Raw genomic sequence first — 26733 nt, 5'->3', positions numbered from 1 at the left:
TTAAATCTTTAAACTCAGAATTTCAAAAATCCTTTCTTAGTCATAAGAGGAACATTTATACAAATTTTCATCAATTTATCTTCAGTAGTTTTTGCTGAGCATTGATGAATCGGTCAATCAGGACATTCTCTTAATACATTTTTAATTTTTAACATTATAAATGTTATAAAGGGAATGCAATGTGTAGACTTACCCAGGACTTTATTTTTAAATTGATATTACTGCTTTGATCATCAGATATATATATAAAATTCCAATTACTCCATGCACTGTTATTTATTTTCATTTATCTAAAAGAAATTAAAATTAGATCTTTCTTCAGTAAAAAAAATTGGCATTTTATTCTTGTTCACATCCCCCAGTTTCTAAGACGCCACTCCATTCAGATTCTGGAACAGTTTATTTACATCGGTTAAAAACTTTTGAAATGGACTACAGTTTTGTTAAAATTGAATTTTCAACAAATTTATTAATTATTAATCTCGTAAAAATATAAAAATAAAATCCTTTATAGGAACTATAAAGGTTCCTAGATGAGAATTTAAAAAAAAAATATTCCTGACAAAAAGAAAAGCATTACAGATTTTTTAACATTTGTTAGTTAAAGTTCAGTTAGAAGATGACTGAACTTTAAAAAAAAAAAAGCTAAAAATGAAGAAGTTTAATCTTAAAATGTATTTTGCAAAGGGATAGAAAAAAATAGTAGTTAATATGAAAAAGCTAATTTCTGACAAAATTTTTTTTGCTTTGAAATTTTTCTATAAAATCCAACCACAGCTTGCAAATATCCTTTATTACGAAATCTTCATGAAAGCAAGCAGTAAAATAGATTTTTCAAATTGTTTTGTGACTAAATTGTAGTAAAATCCTACTTGGTACTTGTATTTTTCTAATTGGAGATTCTTCAGAGATAAAATGAACATCTTTATCAAAATAAATTTATTTCTGAGTTTTAACAGAGAAGATTCGAAATGAATTTAATTTTAATTTTTTTGCAAATAACATCCATTAAGATTAGAGCTTAGGGCCAGCTGGTTTGTCAGTTGTCCAATAAATATAAAAAAATGTATAAAAATAGTACAGTTTAGAAACAAGTAAAATCTTACAAAAAGTTACAAAATCAGTGTTTATAAATTAATAATATATTCTGTCAGGAGAATATTTGCCTTGTATGTAATTCCTCCTTATATTCCTTCCATCTTTTAAGCACCTCTTTCTTTTTTAATATCTCTACTCTTTCTTGACTTACCACATGTTTACCTTCTCATTATATTAGTTCATCCATCTATTTCTTATTAAATATTTTATGTCTAAGCATTTGGCTGCAATCCATTTTTTCTATGTTTAATTTTTTGTCGACCTCTTACCTTTTTTTATCCTTTCTGCTCTTTGCATTTTTTCTGTCTTCAGTTTTTTAACTGCTTCTTTTAACATGCGATTCTTTTATTATTCTTTCCTTAATGAAGTCGTTCAGTCGGGCTGCTGTTTTTATGGACTTTTCATCTTCACCTGTAGTTGTCTCCTTCTTTTTCCTGTTTAGCTTCCGGTAATTACCTTTTAGATAATACTTCAGAGGATTAATGAGGATGATATGTATGAGTGTAAATGAAGTGTAGTCTTGTACAATCTCAGTTCAACCATTCCTGAGATGTGTGGTTAATTGAAACCCAACCACCAAAGAACACCGGTACCCACGATCTAGTATTCAAATCTGTGTAAAAATAATTGATTTCACCTGTAGTAGTCTGCACCTCTGTCTTCTTTCCTCCATCATTTGAGCTATCTTCTGTATTGCACATTTCCAATTATTTTTTGTTACAAATTCTATTTAGTTATTTTCTTCTAATTACATTACTAGCCCCTGGCAATCTTTTTACCTTTTTTTATGTCACAGTTATGAATATTTCTTTTTCAATTATGTAGTCAGTGTGCATAATTGAAAAAGAAAGATTCATTATGTAGTCAGTCTGCGGAGGAAAAGTGTTCAGAAGTGGAAAGAGAAATGAACATTGGTAAAATAGATGGAGCATACAGGAAAGTTAAGGAAAATTTTGGGGTACATAAATTAAAATCTAATAATGTGTTAAACAAAGATGGTACACCAATATATAATACGAAAGGTAAAGTCGATAGATGGGTGGAATATATTGAAGAGTTATATGGAGGAAATGAATTAGAAAATGGTGTTATAGTGGAAGAAGAGGAAGTTGAGGAGGATGAAATGGGAGAAACAATACTGAGATCTGAATTTAAGAGAGCATTAAAAGATTTAAATGGCAGAAAGGCTCCTGGAATACCTGTAGAATTACTGCACAGTGCAGGTGAGGAAGCGGTTGATAGATTATACAAACTGGTGTGTAATATTTATGAAAAAGGGGAATTTCCATCAGACTTCAAAAAAAGTGTTATAGTTATGATACCAAAGAAAGCAGGGGCAGATAAATATGAAGAATACAGAACAATTAGTTTAACTAGTCATGCATCAAAAATCTTAACTAGAATTCTATACAGAAGAATTGAGAGGAGAGTGGAGGAAGTGTTAGCAGAAGACCAATTTGGTTTCAGGAAAAGTATAGGGACAAGGGAAGCAATTTTAGGCCTCAGATTAATAGTAGAAGGAAGATTAAAGAAAAACAAACCAACATACTTGGCGTTTATAGACCTAGAAAAGGCATTCGATAACGTAGACTGGAATAAAATGTTCAGCATTTTTAAAAAATTAGGGTTCAAATACAGAGATAGAAGAACAATTGCTAACATGTACAGGAACCAAACAGCAACAGTAACAATTGAAGAACATAAGAAAGAAGCCGTAATAAGAAAGGGAGTCCGACAAGGATGATGAACGGCATATAGATGAAGTCCTACGCAAGAACTATCGCATGAAAATAAACAAGAACAAAACAAAAGTAATGAAATGTAGTAGAAATAACAAAGATGGACCACTGAATGTGAAAATAGGAGGAGAAAAGATTATGGAGGTAGAAGAATTTTGTTATTTGGAAAGTAGAATTACTAAAGATTGACGAAGCAGGAGCGATTTAAAATGCCGAATAGCACAAGCTAAACGAGCCTTCAGTAAGAAATATAATTTGTTTACATCAAAATTTAATTTAAATGTCAGGAAAAGATTTTTGAAAGTGTATGTTTGGAGTGTCGCTTTATATGGAAGTGAAACTTGGACAATCGGAGTATCTGAGAAGAAAAGATAGAAGCTTTTGAAATGTGGTGCTATAGGAGAATTAAAAATCAGATGGGTGGATAAAATGACAAATGAAGAGGTATTGCGGCAAATAGGTGAAGAAAGAAGCATTTGGAAAAATATAGTTAAAAGAAGAGACAGACTTATAGGCCACATACTAAGGCATCCTGGAATAGTCGCTTTAATATTGGAAGGACAGGTAGAAGGGAAAAATTGTGTAGGCAGGCCACGTTTGGAATATGTAAAACAAATTGTTAGGGAAGTAGGATGTAGAGGGTATACTGAAATGAAACGACTAGCTCTAGGTAGGGAATCTTGAAGAGCTGCATCAAACCAGTCAAATGACTGAAGACAAAAAAAAAAGTCAGTGTGATAATCTTTTTTTGTATCCTGGTGATTTTAAAGTAGAGCCTTCTTTTATAATTTTTAATAGATATTTGTACTTTTTTTTTGGCTTGGTCCTCCTATTCTAAAATCTTTTTTATTTATTATAAATATTTAAGTCATATTATACTTATATTTTTTTTAACATAGATGCATATATTTAAAAGTAAATTCTTTATATGCGTATTTTTATTTCTTTTTTTCAAATGATTATTGTGCATTTCCATTTTATATTTCCCATACAGTCAATTTTAATCTTTTTTCTGTTTTAAAATCGCCTTTATTCCTCCTTTCTTGCATCATTTAACAGAATCATATGATTTTCTAACTTACCTGTTTATAGAAGAGTTCTTATGTTGAGGCTGTCCATAACTTCTTTCCATCTTTTTTCAATCCATTCTAGAGTTTGATTATTACAATTTTTTATAATGCCTCCTTTGGGATCTTAAAGGAAGCTATTTCATCTCTGGAACACCGAACAGAAGAAGATTGACACACATATAGCTGCAATTTGAAGAATCATCAGGCTTCTAATCTGTAGATTGATCGACACAGAAAAAATATAAGTTTGCCAGCACTCTTACGCTCAGTAAATTTCCCAATCTTTACAGATTCAGTGCAGGAAACCCCACAAGTAGCTATGCTACTGCTGGCATCTCTGAGGATCAATCAGTGCACAAACTCCACTGCAAACAAGAATGTCCTGTACTTCCTAGTTAATCCTCCTTATATTGTAGAGTGTGATAAGATAAAAATTTATCTTGGGAAAGTTGGAGATATGGGGGGGTCATTCGATAATTAAAGAGAGATGACAAGAAAAATTATTTATGTGGTGAAAATGAAACAAACTAATACTTTTCAACATACCTACCTATATTAGGTACTTGTCCTGTCTATCTGTAAGCTTTCTTATTCCAGTAGTAAAGAATTGTTCACCTTGGTGTCTTGAGCCATTCTTGTATCGTGACTGTAACCTGCTCATTGTTGAACTTTGTGCAATATAAAAATTCTTTGAAAGGACCAAATAAGAAACTTCTGGATGATGCAATAACAGGACTGCAAGGTGGATGCAGTGTCACTTCCCATCCCGACATTTTAATTAGGTTCCTTTTTTTCTTTTGGGTAGTATAAGGGTAGGCGTTAACACAGAAGAATTATGTAGTTTGAGAGAGAACCAGGATGTTTCCTGCTTATTCACTGTTGATTTGATGTTCTTCCAAATAATTTATAGTTCCAAAACACTGTTATCACATTTGAACAGCTGACACAAAGGTTTTGAACTTTTTCCTGGTGGGGAACTTGGATGTTTCCTTTCAGTTCTCTTATGTTCAAATTTCTCAAAATGATAAATCAAAGTTTAATGAGATATTATTATGTTATCTAAAGAAGCATTTCCTTTTGCTAATAACCATCATTTAGGTTCCATACAAATGAATTCGGCCGTAATTTTGAGTCTAATATCTTGGAATCCAGCTCAAATACATTTTTTATTAATTCAGCTTGTCATTGATAATGTAATGGGTAGGGCCAATATTCGCACTAAAAATTTCAACAAATTCCAAATTTTTATGTGTAATCTCATTTGAAACTTTCACTGGTTTTCCTTTACAGTGAAAATTGGTGATGCTTGTTCTGTCTGAATTAAATTGTTCGATCCACTTATAAAGATTTCCAGTTATTACACACTTTACCACACTGTTTTAACACCTGTGAGTAAATTTCAGCCAGTTTCACATTTGAAAATAAAAATCTTACCACAGCTCACTCACTATTCTTTCACGGTACATGTTTTCAAGTGGAGCTGACTTTAGAAATAAAGTATAAAAGTTATAATAATGGAAATTTGTTTTGAACAGCTGATATTTTCTACATCAGGGATGCCAACTTTGTCATCAGACAGTTTGGTTTATTCTAATAAATAATTTTTCTGCTGTTGCCATTTGTCTCTTTTGAAATTATTTTACTATATCTGTTAACACAACCCTCAGTCACCATTCTATAGGAGGTAGACTATATCTTAATGGGGGAGTTAAAATGGTTTAGACTGTAATTAAGTACATTTTCCCTTTATGTCTGAAACAATACTGTATGATTTATTTTTTAAAAAAAACTTATTTTTATTAGTAATATATTTTTATTTAAACTATAAACACAAAAATAAATACTCTTTTTGTAGTGTTTTGTTAGTGTTATTTATTTATTTTTTACTGTAAATATTTCTTTTGTATTAATATTTATAGTAATTTTCTTGTGTGTACTAATTGTTTAGTAGCCTAAATGCCCATCCGGTTTTTTATTTTTTTGTGGGTGGTTTTTGAGCATTTTCTATTTAAAATTTAGTTTCAATGAACATCATTCTTTCTTAGAATGAAATTTTTATTTAAGTTAATATTAGTAAAACATTTTTTTTTAATTTTCCCAGTAAATTTACAAGTGTCGGTCAAATATAAACTAAACTTTTGTTTTTAGTATTTATTAGTTCAGAAAAACATACAAAACAAATTTATGCCTTTTCTACATAGTCTCCCTGAAGTTCTACATATTTTTCTCAACATGTTGGGAACCTGTGGATCTCTCCTTCATAAAATGAGTGAGGAAGTCATGACCCACTCGCACATGAACTCTTCTGCATTGTTTTTAATCTGGAATCGATGTCCTCCCGTGTGTCTCCTTCAATGATCTAAACAAAAAATTGCAGGATGATAAATCTAGATTGCACAGAGAATGTTGTAAGGTTTTCAGATAAATTTTGTCCAGTTTATCCCAAGTGTTAATGGCTGGGTGAGGCTAGTGTTATCATGAAGTAGAATCGTATCTCCGATTGGCTGATAGCGCTTTTGTTCCTGTAGGTGGCTTTCACTTTCTCAGTGAGGTGACAGTAGTATATAGCATTATTCACAGTATGACATTTGTGGAGCTCAACAAACGATATGCCTTTTCAATCTCAAAAGACAATTGCCAGGACTTTTTCACCTTTACAGGGCAAGGTCCTTCCACTCCTACACCACTCACCAGTTTCAACTTGGAAGTTTGACAGTGGACCTGTGCCTCATCACATATGACTATTTGATGCAAAAAATGATTTCCCTCTCGTCAAAATAGATTCAGAAGCCTTTGACAAATATCCTGTTAGGCCTGTTAATGATTTTTTTTTTATTAAAAAAGAATTTTGTGTTTGTCAGACCATGGCAGAGACAATGCATTTATGTTTAATGGTAAAACATGCTTCTGAAGGAAATTCATTTGTATATTCAATCGTTCATGATTTTCACCAATTTTGGTGTGTAGAAGTTCAGTTACGGTTTGATAACTTCTATTTTTCCAATTCTGCAGATAATGTCCTTATTAGTAATTTAAAATTTATGTAGTTTTAGCACAATAATTGTATTTTTTTATTTTGATTGTTGGTTTTGTCTTTTTTATAGATTGTTGCCAATAAAGATAACGATATAGATGTTGATAAATGGGACTATTTTTTAAGAGATGGACTCCAGTTAAATATTAAAATTACATTTGATTATCGCCGGCTTTTAGAATTTTGTTGTGTTGTTAACAACGTCAGCAATGATAATCAAGTGATTGGTTATAGAGATAAAGAGGAGACCAATTTGTTCGATATGTTCAGAGTCAGAGACGATTTACACAGACGTGCTTACCAGCATCGTGTGGTAAAAAATTTTGACCTTATGTGAGTACTACTATAATAATAAACTTTAAATAGGAAAATGACTGATAAGAGAGTAAAGTCTTTAAAATTTAAATAAGAAAATAGAATATAAATATAGAAGTTTGACATCCCAACACAGACTTTTGTTTGCTATGATTTATTTTTTATGTAACCATATACTTATCAAATGTACTAAAATCAGTTGATGTTAAAAAATTGGTTTATTACCCTACTGCATGGTGATTACAATGTATTGTCACTTTTTGCTACAAAGGAATTTTTTCCTAGCTTCATAGAAATTTCAATTTTTCCCTAAAGAAGCCTGTACTCAGCCGCTTTAAACAGATTTATAAACAATATAAATACATCAAATTTATGTGCTTTATGAAAAAATTGAGAAACTGAAAAGTAACTTATGAGATAGATAGTGCATGAAAAATTAAAACTGGGTTGGAGATTTTCCAGTATTTTATGTAAAAATGTGACTGAAATAGAAGATTGTTAACATTTTTAAAACCAGTTAATCTGTTTTCTACCAACTGACCCATACCACATGCTGACTTTCAGAATTTCCTTCTAGCTTTAGCACCATGTAAAAAACAAGCGTTTCATCTATCGTAATTTTTTGAAATAAAATAGGGATTTTTCTCTCGGTTGTAAATATGTATTATAATCATTATTGCTTCTGCTTAATTTTAGGCATTGAACAAACAAAAAGAGATCGATTTATTGTACAATTAAAACAGTTAGTTCTTCAAATTGTAGCGATATTTGAAAATTTAAAGCCTAAAACTTAAATGATGAAAAGTTTAAGGGGAAAATAAGACAAAAGTTTCACCGTAAAATAATATTTCTGTGCAACCCAATATAGAGTACAACTTATTGCAAAACCTTTTCTGAGCTACTCTACATCGCATTAACAAGTATTTTTAAAAACTATTTTGAAAAATGGTCTTATAAACTTAATAACAAATTTATTGAACATTATTTAAGCTAGGAAAAGGTTTTAATTAATAAATTAAAAGCTAAATTTAAATTTATAATGGTGTTATAATTATTCTTTAACTCTGAATAAGTGATGCTTGACTGATTCCATAGGGTTGTTTTATCCACGCTTTCTCCCTACCTTTATTTATTTGTTATATGAATCGCATCTGAGAGATAAAAACTCGTAATAGTATTATTACACAATGTTAGGTATCAGTGGAAATAAGTTAGTGTATAAAAAACTGATGTAGAATAGCCGAAAATAATGAATGATTTCTAAAGGTGTTATGTAATGGCAGTAAAATCTGACTTTTATGATGTTCATTCAATAGTCATTAGGTGTCTGATGCGCATGCACAGCTCAGTTTGAAAATTATGATCATACTTGAAGGCTATTCATAACAGTATCGTGCATACTGTCATGGATTTTTGTATTCAAAGGATTTCCTAAAGCATCGGTTACTGATAATTGGATGTTTCCTGTTTATGACGAGAAATATTTGCCGCTTCAAAGAGTACATGACTAGGTTGATAAATTCCCTTAAGGAAAGCCAAAAGTTGTTATGAAGACTAACCCGGTGATACCTAGATTGTGACAAATGGCCAAGTAGGAAGAAGAAATAATTTGATTCAACAGACAAGTAATGGTAGAATAGCAGGACTGTAGAAAATTTCATAGTATGACACCATAAAGCATGTGTGTTTGAATTTCTGAAAGATATTCACTCACCCAGATAACTGCCTGAGGAATATGAATGAGCCTGTGCTTACAAGACCTATTTCACTGTATTGATCAAAGAAGAAACCTACCTGTTAGATTTGTTATTGAAGAAAATCGTGAATATTAAACCTATATCATCAGAAACATATATATTCACTTATATTTACATATTTATTATGTATCTTGTTTACTTTTGCGGTTTTATGTCTAAATAAGAAAATTCCACAACTTCCTGATAATTGTTATTGTATAGTGTAGTAATTACCACTCCATTATTCTTCTGTAGCATTTCCTTTGTTTACTTTCAGATAAAAATAGTTTCCTGTTAACGAATGTATATAGTTTAAACTCATTCCTAGTTTAACATTATTATCAGGAAATATTAAAAAAATTTTTAATTTATTTTTCCCAGTTTCTTCCTTTGCTTTTAAAATTTTCTTTTAGTCATTTATTGTTTATTCTCTTTACAATTAAAAAGTAAAGGGACTAGCTAGATCCTTGTATTCATTTTTGTGCTACAGCTTGATTTACGAAAAGATCTCTTTTTATTTTCTACTCTTATTATAGCTAACTTATTTTTGTAGAAAATGTGAATAAGTTTGTTTACTATTGAATTTATTTTTTCTTGATTTTTTTTAAGTTCTTTTCTATCGTCCTTGGCAAAATTAAATATTCATTTACATTCAAATGCATTTTTACAATCTATAAATTCCAATAATGTTTTTCTAAAATAAATTTATAAAAAAAAGAATTAATCGGTCATCCTACGATTTTTCATCTATTCTTCTATAAATTAATCTTGTTAATCATTTTAAGCGTGAAATGTTTAAGTTAAATCGCAGTTCTCATATTTGTTTGTGTTGTCTCCGATATGGCAAAAAGTAATGATCCTACTGATATATGAAGGTTCATCTCCAGCTTTACAAATGAATATTACTTTATTATGTTCAGTCCTACTCTCCCAAACAACATAGAAAAAATGTGCGGTATCATCAATTCCTCTGCAAATTAGAATGGCTGACGCGGTTAGGATCAACCATCCTGTATAGCCGGTCAATAGTTCAAAGCTGAATACTGGTTGTATCGGTTATGTTTTATTATACGACGGTTAATAACCAGTTATTTGAACGGTTCCTTGATACGATTCCTGTCTGTCATTTTGTCATAAGGTTTTAATTATCAGCATGGCTTGATCCAACGATCCATGATTAGCAAGGAAAAGCTGCACTTTTTATATGAAGAAGGGATGCGCTTGCAAATAGCCCCCAAATTAACAAAGTTGGACTAGATATATGAGAGAACTTCCAAAATATCATACAGATTGATTTATCAATAACTCATGCTTTACTTTGTTAAATATTTCAGAATTCTGCTAAATCTTACCAACAAAAAAAATTAATAGAATTAAGAATATTTTATAATTGAATTAAATTAAACGCATAAATTCATTCGTTTACATTTTGATACGCTTCTTATCATTGAACATTTTTAAAAATCCTGCTACTGAATTATTTTTGAGGTGCTATCACTAATGTTTATTAATGTTACCTTAACAAATTTATATTTGCTTTTGTTATCACTAGTGTGAAAAAACATTTTTAGGTTTATACTAAACATGGATGGAATACCGGCAGCACTTATCAAGGGCCTAGTAAAGAAAACTCCACGGCAAATTGCAGATGTGGTCAGTCAAGGACTGGAGAGCGGCACCTTTCCCAAGTGTTGAAAGGAGGCGAGGGTGGTTTTGCTGCCCAAGGGAAACAATGAAGATGGTGTCCACCTCAATGAAGATGGTAGTACAGACCTCTGAGCCTCATAAGCACTATGGGAAAGGTAGTCGAGAAGATGATAGCTGCCAGAATAATAAACGAAATAAATGAAGGTAATAGGGATCAGTCCTAATCAGTATGGATTTTGGAAAGGGCGCTCCACTGTCCAGGCAGTGACAAGAGTAATGGAATGGGCAAATGAGGTAAAACAAGGGACCTGGAGAACAAGAGGTATTCCCCTTCTTGTCTCATTAGACGTAAAAAACGCATTTGGCACAATAAAATGGAAATTTATAAATAGAGCATTACTAGAAAAAAGGATTAGTGCATACTTGCAGAGACAGGTTGGGGAATATCTCTCAGAATGTACCTGCAAAATCAGTGCCCAGGAGGAGGTCGTTGAGTTTGAATTGTACGGTGGAGTCCCACAAGGGTCTGTACTCGGCCCGCTACTTTGGGTCCTGGCATTTGATGGCATCCTGCAGTTCGAGTATCCAAGGTAATAGCCTATGCAGACGATTTAGCCGTGTTAGTCCAAGGGAAAACAATATTGGAGGTGCAAGAGATAGCAAACACAATGCTGAAAAAAATAAAGGAATGGTTCCAATCAAGAGACTTGGAGCTATCGGTTAAAAAGAGCAAATATATCACTCTATCAGAAAGAAGAGAACTGGAGCCACTGAATATAAATATCAATGGCCAAGTAATCAGGGAGGTGCAATGCCTAAAATATCTGAGTATCACCTTCCAGAAGAATGTTCGCTTCACAGAACATATTAACAGCATATGTGGTAAGGCCGAGGACATGATTAAAAGTTTAAATGTAATCATGTCCTCTCAGCGAGCTCCAAGGGCTTCAAAGAGGAGAGTGATAGCCTCAGCAGTAAGGAGGTCCTCAATAGGTTATAAGAGGAATTGCAAGAGGTTGTCTGGAACACACAGAAGAATGTTGATAGGTGTGGTTTCAGCATACAGGACAGTGTCATACGAGGCACTGTGCGTGTTGTCTGGATTACCTCCAATAGACCTAATGGCTAAATACAGAGTGGATAGAAACGAAGGGCTAACAGAACAGGAAGCAAGGAATAGGCTATTGACCAGATGGCAGGACAGATGGAGACAGGACAGACCGGCTAAAAGGACAAATGAACTGATCCCAGACCTACAGGCCTGGCTTGGCAGGAGGCATGGAGAAATGGACTACTATATGACGCAGTACTATACGGGTCATGGTAATTTTAATAATTACCTATATAAGATAGGCAGATGACAAGAACCTGCAAGTATGTACTGCAGGCATGAAGACGATGCTGAACATACGTTCACTGTTTGCAGTAAATGGGAACAATACAAAATAGAATCAGGCATCGTAGATAAGAGTATTGGAGAAGTAACTGCATATATGCTACAAAGCAAAGAGAAATGGAATAAACAGCAGACTTTATAAGAAAGATCTTAAAGATAAAAGATGTGGGTGAAAGGCAATAGGGATTTTAAAGTAGATTAGGGAAGGGTGGATAGCCCCAGCGGTGAGAGTCGGCATGCTGAGGTGTGTCGATAACAATGATCCGTTGGGGACTCCAAGGGATAGTAGGTATTAAACAAAAGAGAAAAGCCAAAACACACGTCACGACTAAACAAGGTATGGTGGCGTGATGTCAATAATGCAAGCAAAGATAACTCAAAAGGGCCGACCGGCGGGCTGACCTACCATGCCGCATATTAAGCCGGTAGGTGGGGAGGCCCGTTAGAGTAAAATGGACACTCTCTTGAATTGTGAAATATCAGCCAGTCTATCTGACCCAGGGGAGGAGAGTGAAAAAAAAAAAGAAGGTTTATACTAAACATAAAAAGGTATTGTAATCCAACTTAGCTAGCTATTGAGTTGTGGCTTGATGTTGTAGTTTTTGCTCTTCTTCTCTTAGCATTTTCCATTCCTTTACAAATTTTATTATTTCTATTTCTGATTCTTAAAAATTTCAACTTCTTTTTGTGGATGGATCTTATTGTAAAATTAGACTTCCTCGCTAATGAATATAATAAATCGCATTTACATTCATACTCATTATTATCATTTGTATTGAAATTTTGTAATATTAATTCTTCCAAGATTTGTTTCAGTAATTTAAATCAGAAAACTATTTAACATCAAAGAATTTAATTTGTAAACGTAAATAAAACAAAGACACGAATAGTTACAGAATAATCATTAATTATTAAATTATCGGTGTTATAATCTAAAATAGAAAAAAGAATTATTTCATGTAATTTCAGTTGCTTATAATATTCTGTATTTATATAGAAGCAGCTGCAAGTTAAAATATTTATGTTTATATTTATTTTGTAAATGTTTACTTTTTCTAGAAGGTCATTTTTATTTACAATTTTTTAAATTTTCTATATCCTTGATGAAGATTTGTGTATCTTTTAATTAAATGTTTTATTTGTTACAAAAAATATCTGGAAAAATAATACATTTACAAATGTAAAGATAAATTTATGAACCACCAGATTATGAGAGTGTTGTTCTGCTTATTAAGAAGAGTTGGTAACGCTGTTAGAAAAAATAGTTCACTAAATTGTTTGCGTTTTGTTGTTCTAGTAGTTATGAGTTGAGCAGATTTTATTTATTAATGACAATTAACATTTTATAACATTTTTCTTTTTTCAATTTTGATGCATCAGCTTTGATCGGTTATAATTATATATTTACATACTTACTTTAGCCGGACCTGTTCCACCGTTCTGGGTATAGGTATTGACTAAACCTCTCCTTTTCCTTTTGTTCTTCCAAGTCTCTTCTCTACAAATTTCCTCCTGTGAAAAGTCTTTCTTTTGTAGCTGGTCCTATACATCGTCCAACTGTCTTTTGCGTGGGCATCCTCTAGGCCTTTTTCCCTCTTTTGCCCACATTCTTAGGATCCTACTGGTATCCATTCTTTTCACATGTTCCAGCCACCTCGATCTGCCCTTCTCCACCTTCTTTCTCAGACTTTCCATTCTGATCTCCTTGGTGTCTTCATTCCTTACTCTGTCAATCCTAGTCTTTCCTGCTATATTTCTCATGAATTTCATCTCGCCAGCCTTTATCATCTATTCCAATCTTTCTTGTTCAATACCGGTGTCTCCACTGTATATAGTAGCTATTGGTACATAATTTTGTTCATTACCTCCTTTGATTTTCTTTGTATTTTATTGTCCCAGATCAAATGTCTAGCACTCTGGAACAGCTTTCTCCATTTTTCCAATCTCTTTGTAATTTCATATTACACCATATTGCCTATTTCAGTTCCCAAATAAGTAAATCTTTCTTTCAGAATATTGTTTAGTCGAATGTTTCTTTTCAGCCTCTTGTCTTCTCTTTGCCTATTTCAAGACCTACCTGCTTAAGTTGCTGATTTCATTCATCCAGTTCCCCTTGTACCTGCTCAATCTCTTCGCCCCGTATTACCATATCATCTGCAAAGATCATGTGTTTTATTTCTTTTTTTCCCTTTACCTTCCTTTCCACGATTACTTGAATAGAATAGGTGACAGTATCCCTTCTTGCTTTAATCCTCTTTTAATTTCGAACCACCTTGTTGGTCCTTTTTACAATCCTCACTCTGCACCACTTTACTTTAGTTCTTTTATCCATACTATTATGTACAGGTCTACTCCCAATTCTTTCACATTTTGCCAGATATATTTCTATTCATCATATTGTAAGCCAAATATTGATGAAATACCATATAGTTTTTCTTCCCGAATTACCACTTCTTTTCAATTGTATGCTTTACTGAAAAAAATCAGATCTATTGTGCTTCTTCCTAGCCAAAAACCATATTCTTCATCACTCAATATCCCATTGATGTGTGTTTTGATTCTGCTCATGATTATTCTTTCAAACAATTTTGCACAGTGGCTCATCAGCGTAATTTCTTTGTAATTCTTACACAGTCACCTGCTCCATTCTTGAATATCAGTACTACTTCTACTTTTACCTTTTTCTTTCTTTTTCCTGTTAAGCCTCCGGTAACTACCATTTAGATAATTCTTCAGAGGATGAATGAGGATGATATGTATGAGTGTAAATGAAGTGTAGTCTTGTACATTCTCAGTTCGACCATTCCTGAGATGTGTGGTTCCACACACTGGTATCCACGATCTAGTATTCAAATCCGTGTAAAAATAACTGGCTTTACTAGGATCTACTTTTACCTAGTCGATTGGTACTGTACCCTCTGTCCATACCTTTCTTATCATTCTGTTCAACCATTATTATCCCACTTGCTTTATCATCTTTCACTGATTTCATTGCATTTTCTATTTCCAGCCAAGATGCCGGTTCCCCTTTCGGCCTTCACAGCTTCTTACATCCGCTTGATCTTCTCTCTATTCACCGTCATTTAAAAAGTTATTGAAATAGCTTTTCCATGCCTTCCTTCTGTCTCCATACTGCTGGCAGTATGGAGACTTCCTGCCTTCAGCAGGTTTTCTCCTGTTTCATCATCATCTTATGTAAGACTTTTTATTTCCCTCTACATCTTCCTCTAACCTTTTAGTGAAATCATCCCATACATTCTCTTTCTCTTTGTTTATTATTCTTCTACATTCCCTTTTCTTGTTTTCATATATGCTTTTCTTTTTTATCTCCTCCCCATCATTCTTCTTCTTGCCTTTCCATCATTCTCTCCATCCCTTGTTCTTTTCCGTTATCGTATTCTCATTCCACCAACCTCTTTTACTATTTGGTTGATCCTTCCTGAAGTTCTCCAAGTTTATGTTTAATTTTAATAGACGTTACTTACATCGATATTCTCATAATTAAATTCTCAAAAAAGTTAACTAGGAATTTTTTGTGTATCGGTAAATTAACAAAGTTATTTTATTCCAAACCCAAAAAAGTGTATTCTTTGACAGAATGTTTTGAAGTACTACCTCTTTTTTCTTAAAACCTAAGTGAAATAGAGGTCTGGGACCGCTTCTATTCAATCTTATATCAAAAACCATAAGGAAGCACCAAATTTACCCCTTTATTTGTATCCCAAGAATTTTAGTACGGTTTAATTTCACAGAGGAAATAGAGAGCAGGGCTAAATGTTTCGTGAGCCAAAACTCACTAATGAACCGTTTTCTGCCTTATGTTTATATGAATGTTTTTCTTATTTTTGGCCATAGAATCATCTCCCAAGAGATTGCCGCGCAATTTGGAATCGCTCTGTGTATATGATAAAAATTACCTAAACAGAACCTTTAAACCAGTGATGTTAGCTTCATGACTCGGTCAAAAATATTGACTGAATATTGGTAAAATATATTACAGTCAGCTGATTTATAATTGTCTTTGCAAATTTGTGCAATTAAAATACAGTTTTACTTGTGTTTTGTGTTGGACATTGAAAAGTGGTGGGAGAACTTGTAATAAGGTTTGGTTGTAACCGATATTTAAATCAGTTGTGCATAGCATTTGTTGGTAGCAACATTGTCTTCGCTCTAACAGTGAGAAGTCATATTTTAGCACTTGTCGAGAGCAACATCGCCTCTGCCCGCATTGCTAAGGTTGTTCCATCTGCGAGGTATCATTTGGTGCATTTACTATGTGTAGTTTAGTGAATCTTGTAAATTAAATATCGTTTATCTCATTTATCAAGTATCTTCATTCTCATACCAGTCCAAGGGATTCTTCCAGCCCTAGAATTATTCTACACAGTCCACTACCACCAAATCAACATAAATTTTATACCTAAGTGGTATCATTCATTAAACCCAACATTTATTTTAATTTTCCTAAATATACCCAAAATTTCTATGGTCCTCCAAATTCATTATTTCTTTAGGTTCGCTATCCTGCATTTTGAGTTAAGTAAAAACACACTATTCTGATTATTGTGCATTACAATTATTTTTTATAACTTCAACATTTCTTTGAGATATGAAAAATTTATAAATAAATCATGAAATAGTCAATTCGCATTTAATATTCGGGAAAGTAATTGGAGTGTTGCAAAAGCAACACTGCAATTACACTTTATCTCAGAGATGTCTGAAGCAGACATCTTTCTGGTAAACTATTTATCAAAATCCACCTATGGTTTGAGATCAGTACATTTGAATCACTGATGAATGTTTACTGTAGACTGAAGTCTGGCCTCACACCTGAATTAAAGGAATGGGTTTTGGACAGAGTTGAAGAAGATCGACCGAGATTGTTATGCAGAAGAATAACTTTCAGGAAGATATTCATGGCCTTTGCATCGATTGAAAGTTGGCTGTTGTATCCATATCACTGCTACATTTGCAAAAGCATGTGCTATATTTTTTTGTTGGTGTTTGGGTAGGTGTCTTTAGGAACGTACTGAATGGTTTTTATTTTTTTGCCTAAAAGATACACTGGAGAAACATATCACAAATTTTTCACTAACGTATTTCATACTGTCTTAAAAATATTCCTCTAGCATTTGTATGACAAATTTGGCTTTTACATGTTTGTGCTCTTACACATTCTTCTATTAATATCAGACAGTTTTTAAATACTTATCAGTTTCTTGGCTCTGGGTCAAGAGTTATGGATGGTCTATTTTCCTGGGTTTCCCCTCACTAGACTTAAATCCATTGTACTTTTTCCAGCTGGGGTAGTTGAAGCGCATAGTTTTCTGTGCGGGTAAATGCTTAAAATGAATTGAGTGTTGATATAATTGTCAGCAAATCAGAATAATATTTGAACTTCATTGAACAAGCTTCAATGACCAGACAAGCTGAGTGCTGCATCAATATAAATTATAACACAATGAAAATTTACTTTGATTATTTCATGCCATTTTTAAGGCATTAAATTGTTTTAGTGAAAAATTAAATTTATGAAATCTCCAGAAATAATGTTTTATTTTATATTTTTTGATAACCAGTAATTTTTTTTTTTGTCTATAATTAAATTTATATTGTATTGTTAAAATACTACAGCTTTTGTCATAATTATTTTAAATTTTTACAAAATTTATTGAGCTTTTGTCAGATGTCACTCACTGGTTTAATGGTATACTATTTGAGTAATATTAATTAATATACACAGTGTAAGAAATAAAAACTAGAACAAAATTATTTTCTAAACCGGGCATAGACTAATATTCTCCGTTAAATGTGGCTGTTTGATGTCTGATTTGGAAAATGAAGTTCCATTTTGTTCACGATGAAGTCTTTACAATTTTAGCTAATAAACAATTACTTTGTAATATTATAGGAGGCCACTGTTTTGAAAATTAAAACTCTTAAATCACCATGTCTACTTTTTTACAGAAAATAATTTAAAAAGATAATACCAAATTTCAATAAGTAGTTCAACCTGTTGTAAATGTATGAATTTTCCTTCCAAAAACAAAATGGTTGACAGATAGTGAAAGAAGTGTTTTTAGACCCATATTTATAATAAATGTATACCAGTATTAAACTAAAAACATGTTGGATGACCTTTTTTATACACCCTATATAAATTTGTACATACTTATGCACATTATTACTTTTTTTTATTTATTTGTTTTCAGGTATATTGATGCTTTTGTAGAAGCTAATAAAGTTTACAAATTCTCTGTTGGAGATAAAGTGTAAGTCTGTATGTGTATTTATATTTATAATAGTTTGCTTAATTTAATTTACCCAATTTAGTATTAAATTTATTCAAGATCTGTTCAGAAAATTACCTAACTTTATTTTTATAACCTTTATTATTAATTTTACAAATTATTGGTCCTTGTCCCTTCAAAGTACTCCCTTCCCCACCCCTACTCAGACCCTTATTCCAGCAGTGTTTCCACTTCATGAAGCACTCCTGGATAGCTTCGTTTGAAATGGCCTTTAAGGTCCATGAAGAATTTGCTTTAATTACATCTATAGTCTCAAAACAGTGTCCTTTTATCACCAATTTTAATTTTGGAAATAAGAAAAAATTGCAAGGAGCCAGGTCTGGCAAATAGGGAGGCTGAGGGAGGACAGTCATCTGATTTTTGGCCACAACTGATGAATTAACAAAGCTGAGTGCACGGGCACATCATCGTGGTGAAGGAACCATGAGTTCTCTCACCACAACTCTGGTCTCTTGTTGCGGATTTTTTCATGTAACTGATGTAAAATACTTTGATAGTACGCACAGTTCACTGTTTCACCTAAACCAAGATTCAAAATGCACGATTCCATTAAAATTGAAAAAAACGGTGAGCATCACTTTGACATCAGGTCGAGACTGACGCATTTCTTGGGCGTGAAGATCCTTTGCCGATCTATTGTAATGATTGAACTTTTGTCTCGATGACAGAGCCGTAAGCTTAGCTTTCATCTCCCACTATGATCCTTTGTGTGAATGTTTCATTGTCATTGGCTTGTTCAAGAAATTGCTGATAAACGTCCATTCAATGTTCTTTCTGCTGTTCAGTTACCAAACGAGGAACAAACTTTGCTGCAACTCGATGCATGTTCAATTTTTCAGTCAAATAGTCACAGCATGATCTGATCAAGATGCTTAACCTCTTCTATTTTTAGTTGTATTATTATTATTTATTAGTTATATAAAATTATTACTAATTAATTATAATTAAGTTGTAATAATACACAAATAATTATAATAATAATAATAAATATATTATATTAATTTCAATGAAAAAATAAAATTGTTTTTTCCCATAATATTAAAATATAAGAGGAGGACCATCTTTTTTTATGTTTGATGGATTACGTCTTAACCTGCTCTGCCGAGACTGTTTTAGTAAAACAGTTAATATAAAAATGCTTTATAAAATTCACAGGACAATGGAAAGAAGGTTTTAATAAGAGCCACTTTTAAAAAACAGACTACAGAATATCTCTTTCTGCTATTAATGTAATAAAGGACCATTAAAATAGAATTACAATTTACATAATTTCAATATTTCACACCATTAATTGTTTCCTATGTTTTACAGACAACCTAATCATATGAGATTCATTCATCATCATAATCATGATTATGCTCATCTTAATGATTTTCATTCATCATAATTTATCTCATTTTGTCATTATACTCGATGCTTTCAATGTCATTTTGTATTCAGGCGTGTTTATTTATCACTCTGATCATTTGGATAAACTGAATTATTAAGTTTAAAGACACACTCACAAACAATTATAAACTTTAATAAAAACTAGAAACTGATAGAAAATGCAATGTTAATTTCAGTTTAGCAAATATCATCCTAGCAGCAGATATAATTAATTATTAAAATTTATCTTTGCTTTAATTTTTCACATTGTTTGAAATTATAGTTATCGTTTCAGTCACTTATATAAAATGAACTATTCTGCTGTTCATTGACCAAGATAATGATACACTCAGATATAATGCACACTTAATATTGTATATATATATATATATATATATATGTGCATACATGTAAATTTGGTGAGACTTGGATTTTCCTTGGCTAAAACCAGTTGCTGTTAAAAGATTCATGTCATTGTAAATGACATTCTACAGCAACACTAATATTATATTACACTATCTAACATAATTTTTCTGTCATTTTAACAGCAATTGGTTTTGACCAAAAAAAATTCAAGGCCCAGTAAATTTATATAAGAAGTAGTGTTTAAAACATTGCGGTTATGATAAAACTGGAATTGTGATTATATATTTTGGTCTTTGTAGTCGATACATAATTTTAATTTTAAATTAAGCAATGTTTATCTGGAAAGTCAACAGCTACAATAATTTTATCTACTTTGAGCGTAATTCAAATTTTATGAATGAAGGTTACTCTGATCAAAGGAATGAGTTGCACATCTGTTTTAGTTCTGCTTATCTTACACAGTTTTGTTCAAAATTAAATTCTCTACAACTTTGTTTATAGTTTTATATGTTTATTAACCATTTAAATAAATATTAAATATTTAATTAACATAAATAGTAAATATTTATGTAATAATGTTTTAAGTATAAATTTATACTACGCATTAATTTTATTTTGTAATTATTATAATTAATTAGTTTCATGATCATTTATGCTTCTAATTTTTACTATTCATCGCTAAATTTTTATCTTATAAAATTGTTTTTGTTGTATAACATGAAATTTAATTTCTTGATGTTTGTAATCGCTTCAGTATTGCAACTCATGGGAAAAAAATTAAAAGATTGTTTATAATGCACTTTTTACTTAAAAGGCTTTTAATAATTAAATATGTGCTGGTAAGTCAGGAATTAAACTTGTAAGATTTATTATGTGCGATCCATTACCTCTACATTGTACTCTCTGAGAAGCAACTTGAATGTCTCTGTAATCGATTTCCCTAACTTAATAGGTGTCCTGATTTCTTTATGTTTGCTGATTGAGGTGATCAGAATTCGATGGGCAGTTGCAAAAAGATTTTAAATTATATATGTTGTGAAGCTCCAATTTTGATATATTACCAACATTAATCTCTTACAGGAATAAAATGTATGGATAATTTGTGGATAAAGATGTATGTGTTTTCATGCAGATGAATTTATATATTATTTATATATATATATATATATATATATATATATATATATATATATACACACACACACACACACACACACACACACACACACACACACACACACACAAGCTTGTAAATATATTATATTTTTGGATGTATGTATATTGAACTATATCAAAAAATGCCTAAACAAGCTCTACTTAATTAAAAGTACTTTATTTACCTAAGTTTGAATATCACCTCCTTTGAAGTAGTAGTATCATCTTGCACATTAATCTACCAGTCCCAGTGTTCCAGCAGCTTCTGGAATGTGGCCTTGATCTTTTGTAAGCGAGTCGAGACAAACTGATCTCCACTGCATTTCAGCAATGGTGTTAAAGCGGCAACTTTTCATCTCCATTTTCACCTTCAGGAAAAGGAAGAAGTCTATAGAAGCTAAGTTTTAAGGCAAGTGCAGAAGCAATAATATGATGTTCTATAAGGATTGCTTTGGTATCAGGATATATTGTCATCATAGCGAATCCAGTTCTTCTCGCACCATAGATTTGTTCACTTTTGCTGAATATTTTCCTTCAAGCACCTTAGAACTCAAAAATAAAATTCTCTATTGATGGTCTGGCCTGAGGGGTTGATTTTTTTCACATTTTAAGACTATGCTAGTGGAATGTCTTCTGGATTGTTCTTCATCCTTCAGGGTTGTTCTGTTATTGGCGCATGCGTGCCAATTAAAATATTATGTACGATCCATTAAATTCACACTTACTCTCTGAGAAGCAACTTGTATGTCTCTGTAATCTATTTCCCTGACTTAATACAAAACTTCACATCAGCTTGTTCCAAATTCTTATCCGTGGCGTAACACCATATTACACATACTTAATCACAAAAATACTAATTTATCAACTTCCAATGTAAACACAGCAGTTAAAATCAGAACACTTATACAGTTTTAGAAGCTGGGCTTGTTACTATGCTGTTATTGGTTGGCACACTACAAAACGTAGACCTGCATTTTTTGATATTGTCTTATATTTATAGTTAGTTGTGATGTGTATAAACTTGATCTTTGTTTTTAAAATTAGTTATCATACCTATAAGTATACTACATGTAGGTCTGAAAAGTTCCCAAACTAAATTTCTGTAGTCGGTACAAGTAGCACTATCTCTCAAACAACCAAGGAACTGTGTAGTACGATGTCCGACAAGTGTGTGTTCAAAATTTTGTCACTCCAGTCTCAAGTTATATTTGGCCGCATACGTTGTGTTCATTTGATCTTGTGCAAGCTCACAACATGGACCAGAGGAGCGCAATAAAATTCTTTTGTTGAAACTAATTCTATGATACACCAAGCATCTGTGATAAAGCCACATTTCATGCTACAACATACACATGATGAAAGTATTTTAAAAACCATAGAGAATCGTTGGATTACAACGATTGATGTGGGAGGCTGTCAACAGCTGTTCACGACAAAAATATTGCAAAAGTCCGCATGCTCCCGCTTGAACAACCTCATCTTATCCTTCAGGCTATAGCGGAAGAGATAAACATCGGTAAAGATACGGTACGTACATTTCAGTTTCAACTAAGTCTTAAGTGCAAACGCTCAAGACTTCGTTGAAACTGCCAATAGTGACTCAAGTTTTTTGCAAGCAATTGTAACCGGGGATGAAAACTGGTGCTTCATATATGATCCGCAAATGAAGCATCCATTCACTACTTTGTTGAGTCCTGGAGCACAATGACCAGTGAAAGTCAGGCAGCAAAAATCAAGAATGAAAACAATATTGATTGCATTCTCTTCGACTCAAAGGGCCTGATTCATCATGAATTTGTCCCGACCAATCAAACCATGAATTCTAAATTATATTTGGAAGTAATGAAACACTTGATTCATCGAATCTAGCTTGAGTACCAGGATCCAGGTATTTGGACTCTTGCACAACAATGCCTCGGAACTCATGGCAGCAGTTTTAACAGGTTATTACACCGCAAGTCAAATCACCTTCTTATCCCACCCACTCTGTTCACCTGACTTGGCTCCAGCAGACTATTTTCTGTTCCCAAAACTCAAGTTGAAGATGAAAGGCTGATTTTTCGACAACATTCCGGCCCTCCAAAGGGCTTGCATCGTGCATTTGAGGGCAATCCCGCAAGGTGATTTCTTCAGAGCGTTTAATGGGCTCTACCAGCACTGCAACGATTGTATAACTAGAAAAGAGTTCTGTTGTAGAGGGCTGGTGTGAGTAAATTTGTTTACCCTTAAATCTGTATTTTTATTTAATTCAGTTCAGGAAATTTTCAGACATACTGTCTATATCCGTTATGTATAATAAAGATATTAATATCCGTTTCAGTGTTTGTTGCTGGGCTTAGGCCCACAGTGTTTTCACACTCTTGCTCAGGTCTGTTTGCTCCCTGCATAGAACAGGTCGCTTCATGATTAAAAAAATGGGGAAATGTGAAGGTATCTTTAAAAATAGTAATTATTATTATTTCTGTTTTCTCGTACAGTTTTAAATTATCTGAAACCCAAGAAGATATGAGTGCATTTTCAACTTTAACTGATCATATATTTTTTACATTATTAAACGATACGAATCCAGATTTACATAAGACTAAAACACTATTAACAAGAATATTGAAACGGGAATTGTATACATATATCGGTACTTACCATGTTAAAATACAGCAGGTAATCGTTTTAATTTTTATAATATTAGTTATTTTTATTTTATAATTAATTTCCAGGAAATGAGTAAATAGATTTATGAAATAAATTGTTTCATAAATAAGAATATGACTCTGAAAATTGAACGGGCAACAAAATTCTATATTTTTATCAGTTTCATTTGTAATTGTTTTAATAAAATTTATTTTATTATTTACAATAATGTCTTCGATTACGTGAAATAATTTTATAATTCAAGGTGTCTAGGCTTTGAGTACTAGTTCTATATTAAAAAACTAATGCTAAAATATAAAAACAGTATGTACATTTAAGAACGTAGTTGTAATTAGAGGTGCCATTGAATGATATCTTGGCTCGCCAATTTTTTTCATTCAGGCCATCTGAATCCAGAATTTAGCAGATTTTACACTTACACAGCTACACGATTCAAATTAGTAACTTTAGTAGGTGGTAAGACTATAAAAATATTTTTTTTTTTGATTATATTTACATTTCGTTGATGACAAAATTAAGAACCAAGAAACTACTTCTTGATGAGTGATGACCATTTTGAAATATTAGATTTTGTAATAAAAAATGTAATGTACAAAAAAGAACTTTCTGAAGAAGTAGAGATCTCTCTGAAAGTTCTTGGTGGAGATCATAATAAAAAGTAAGAGTAGTAAGTGAAATGATTTTTTAGTTGCTTTAAAAATATTGTTTTGTTTCTCTCTATAGAATTTGATATTTTTAGTAAAAGATAACATTAATATAAGATCACATTACTAATATAGATGTAAATAGGACTTTATCGTATTTTTTTGTTGAACAAGAATACACAGTTAATTATTTAAATTACAAAAACAAACACAAAATACCAGAACATACTGTGATTGAGATTGAAAAATTTCTCATACTGATTATCAGTATATTTTCAGTAAAGCAGAAGATAAACAAAACTCACAATAGGCTGACTGAAGCGCTTAAATCATTTCTTGATCCTTAGTAATTCAATTAGTGAAGAGGCTGTTGAAGGTCCAGTCGACAAAGAAGATCCACAGGCTCTTTGGTCTGTGATTCAGGAATTATACTGCTGAAATTGCAATATAACCTCAGGCTCATTACAAACTCTGATCCGATTGAGACTCTTGAAGCTTAAATCTTGGTGATGATTACATCTCATTAAAGTAGGATATTTATGCGTACTTCACCATAATAATAATTTATTTGTTTGAAAACATGGAATTACATGTATACCATTGTCAATAACAATATAATGAGGTCTGTTCAAAAAATACATAGACTAATGTCATAAAACAAAATGTACTGTATTTATGGAAGTGAAACTTGGACAATCGGAGTATCTGAGAAGAAAAGATTAGAACCTTTTGAAATGTGGTGCTATAGGAGAATGTTAAAAATCAGATGGGTGGATAAAGTGACAAATGAAGAGGTATTGCGGCAAATAGATGAAAAAGAAGCATTTGGAAAAATATAGTTAAAAGAAGAGACAGACTTATAGGCCACATACTAAGGCATCCTGGAATAGTCGCTTTAATATTGGAAGGACAGGTAGAAGGAAAAAATTGTGTAGGCAGGCCACGTTTGGAATATGTAAAACAAATTGTTAGGGATGTTGGATGTAGAGGGTATACTGAAATAAAACGACTAGCACTAGATAGGGAATCTTGGAGAACTGCATCAAACCAGTCAAATGACTGAAGACAAAAAAAAAAAAAAAGTACTGTATTTAGAAGTTACTTGTCTGGGTCCCCTTCAAAGTACTCTCCTCCCCGACGCACACATTGGGATAAGTGTGGAAACAGTCCTGGAACGCTTCTTTTGTGATGTTCTTCAGTTCCTTCGTCGCATTTGCCTCAATCTTGCGAATCGTCTCAAATCTTCTTCTTTTCAAATGTCTTTTGAGTTTGGGGAAGAAGTCACAAGGGAGCGAGGTCAGGTGAGTAGGAGGGTGGGTGAGGAAGAACAGTGATTGAGAGTTTGGCCAAAAAGTCATGAGTTCTGAGTGCTGAATGGGCTGGAGCATTGTCGGGATGAAAAAACCAGTCACCACTCTTCCACATTTCTGGCCTTTTCTGCTGGATAGCATCCCGCAGACGTTTGAGAACTTCAGTGTATTGTCTGGAAGTCTGGTTCATTGTGGAGCCTTAGGGGAGGTACTCGTGATGGACTACGCCCTGAGCGTCAAAGAAAACTGTCAACATCTCCTTCACTTTGGAACAAACTACTTGGCGAGCATTTTTTGGTCTGAGAGATGTTTCACCCACCCACTTGGACGATTGAACCTTTGTTTCAATGTTGTAACCGTAGATCCAAGATTCATCGCCCGACGTGATGGGTTTTTTGGTCATCCGTCATCAGGTGTGAAACAAATTTCACAGCAACATGGTGCATCTTCAATTTTTCGCTAAAAATCTCATAACATGGTCCAACTGATATCATCCACACTTTTCAGCGAGCTCTCTGACGGTCAGACGTCGATTTGCCCAAACTAGGGTGTTGATTTTGTCTACTTGTGAGTCGTCAGTTGATGTGGAAGAACGTCCAGGATGCTCATCACCTGCAATCGACTGACAACCATCTTTAAAACGTCCATGTCACTTAAAACATATCGCATGCTTCATAGCAACGTCGCCGTAAGCAGTCTTGAGCATATCAAAAGTTTCACTTGCAGATTTTTTGAGTTTAACACAAAATTTCACTGTAACTCTTTGCTCATTCAAGTCGCTCATTCTAAAATCCACCGAATGAAAAAACACACTTCACAAACAACCGCATAGCTAAGCAACCTGTACTGACATTTGCAATCGAAAAACTGTGTTGTAATCAGCTGATCTGTA

The 26733-nt window shown here is 32.6% G+C and overlaps 1 protein-coding gene across 3 annotated transcripts in view; it reads left to right on the top strand.

Moving 5' to 3' along the window:
• fal (SAM and HD domain containing deoxynucleoside triphosphate triphosphohydrolase falten) overlaps positions 1 to 26733 on the top strand; it is a 100061-nt gene that overhangs the window by 40910 nt on the left and 32418 nt on the right. For all 3 annotated transcript variants that reach the window (XM_075381446.1, XM_075381445.1, XM_075381447.1), the window contains exons 5-7: positions 7012 to 7274; positions 18251 to 18310; positions 23716 to 23896. In XM_075381446.1, the coding sequence (XP_075237561.1) occupies positions 7012 to 7274; positions 18251 to 18310; positions 23716 to 23896 (504 nt within the window). The remainder of the gene's footprint in view (positions 1 to 7011; positions 7275 to 18250; positions 18311 to 23715; positions 23897 to 26733) is intronic.

The sequence above is a fragment of the Lycorma delicatula genome, chromosome 13 (assembly GCF_047948215.1).
Source record: "Lycorma delicatula isolate Av1 chromosome 13, ASM4794821v1, whole genome shotgun sequence".
NCBI classification, from domain to species: domain Eukaryota; kingdom Metazoa; phylum Arthropoda; class Insecta; order Hemiptera; family Fulgoridae; genus Lycorma; species Lycorma delicatula.
The sequence above is the reverse complement of the archived record's forward strand: the minus strand, read 5'-3'. Positions and strand labels throughout refer to the sequence as shown.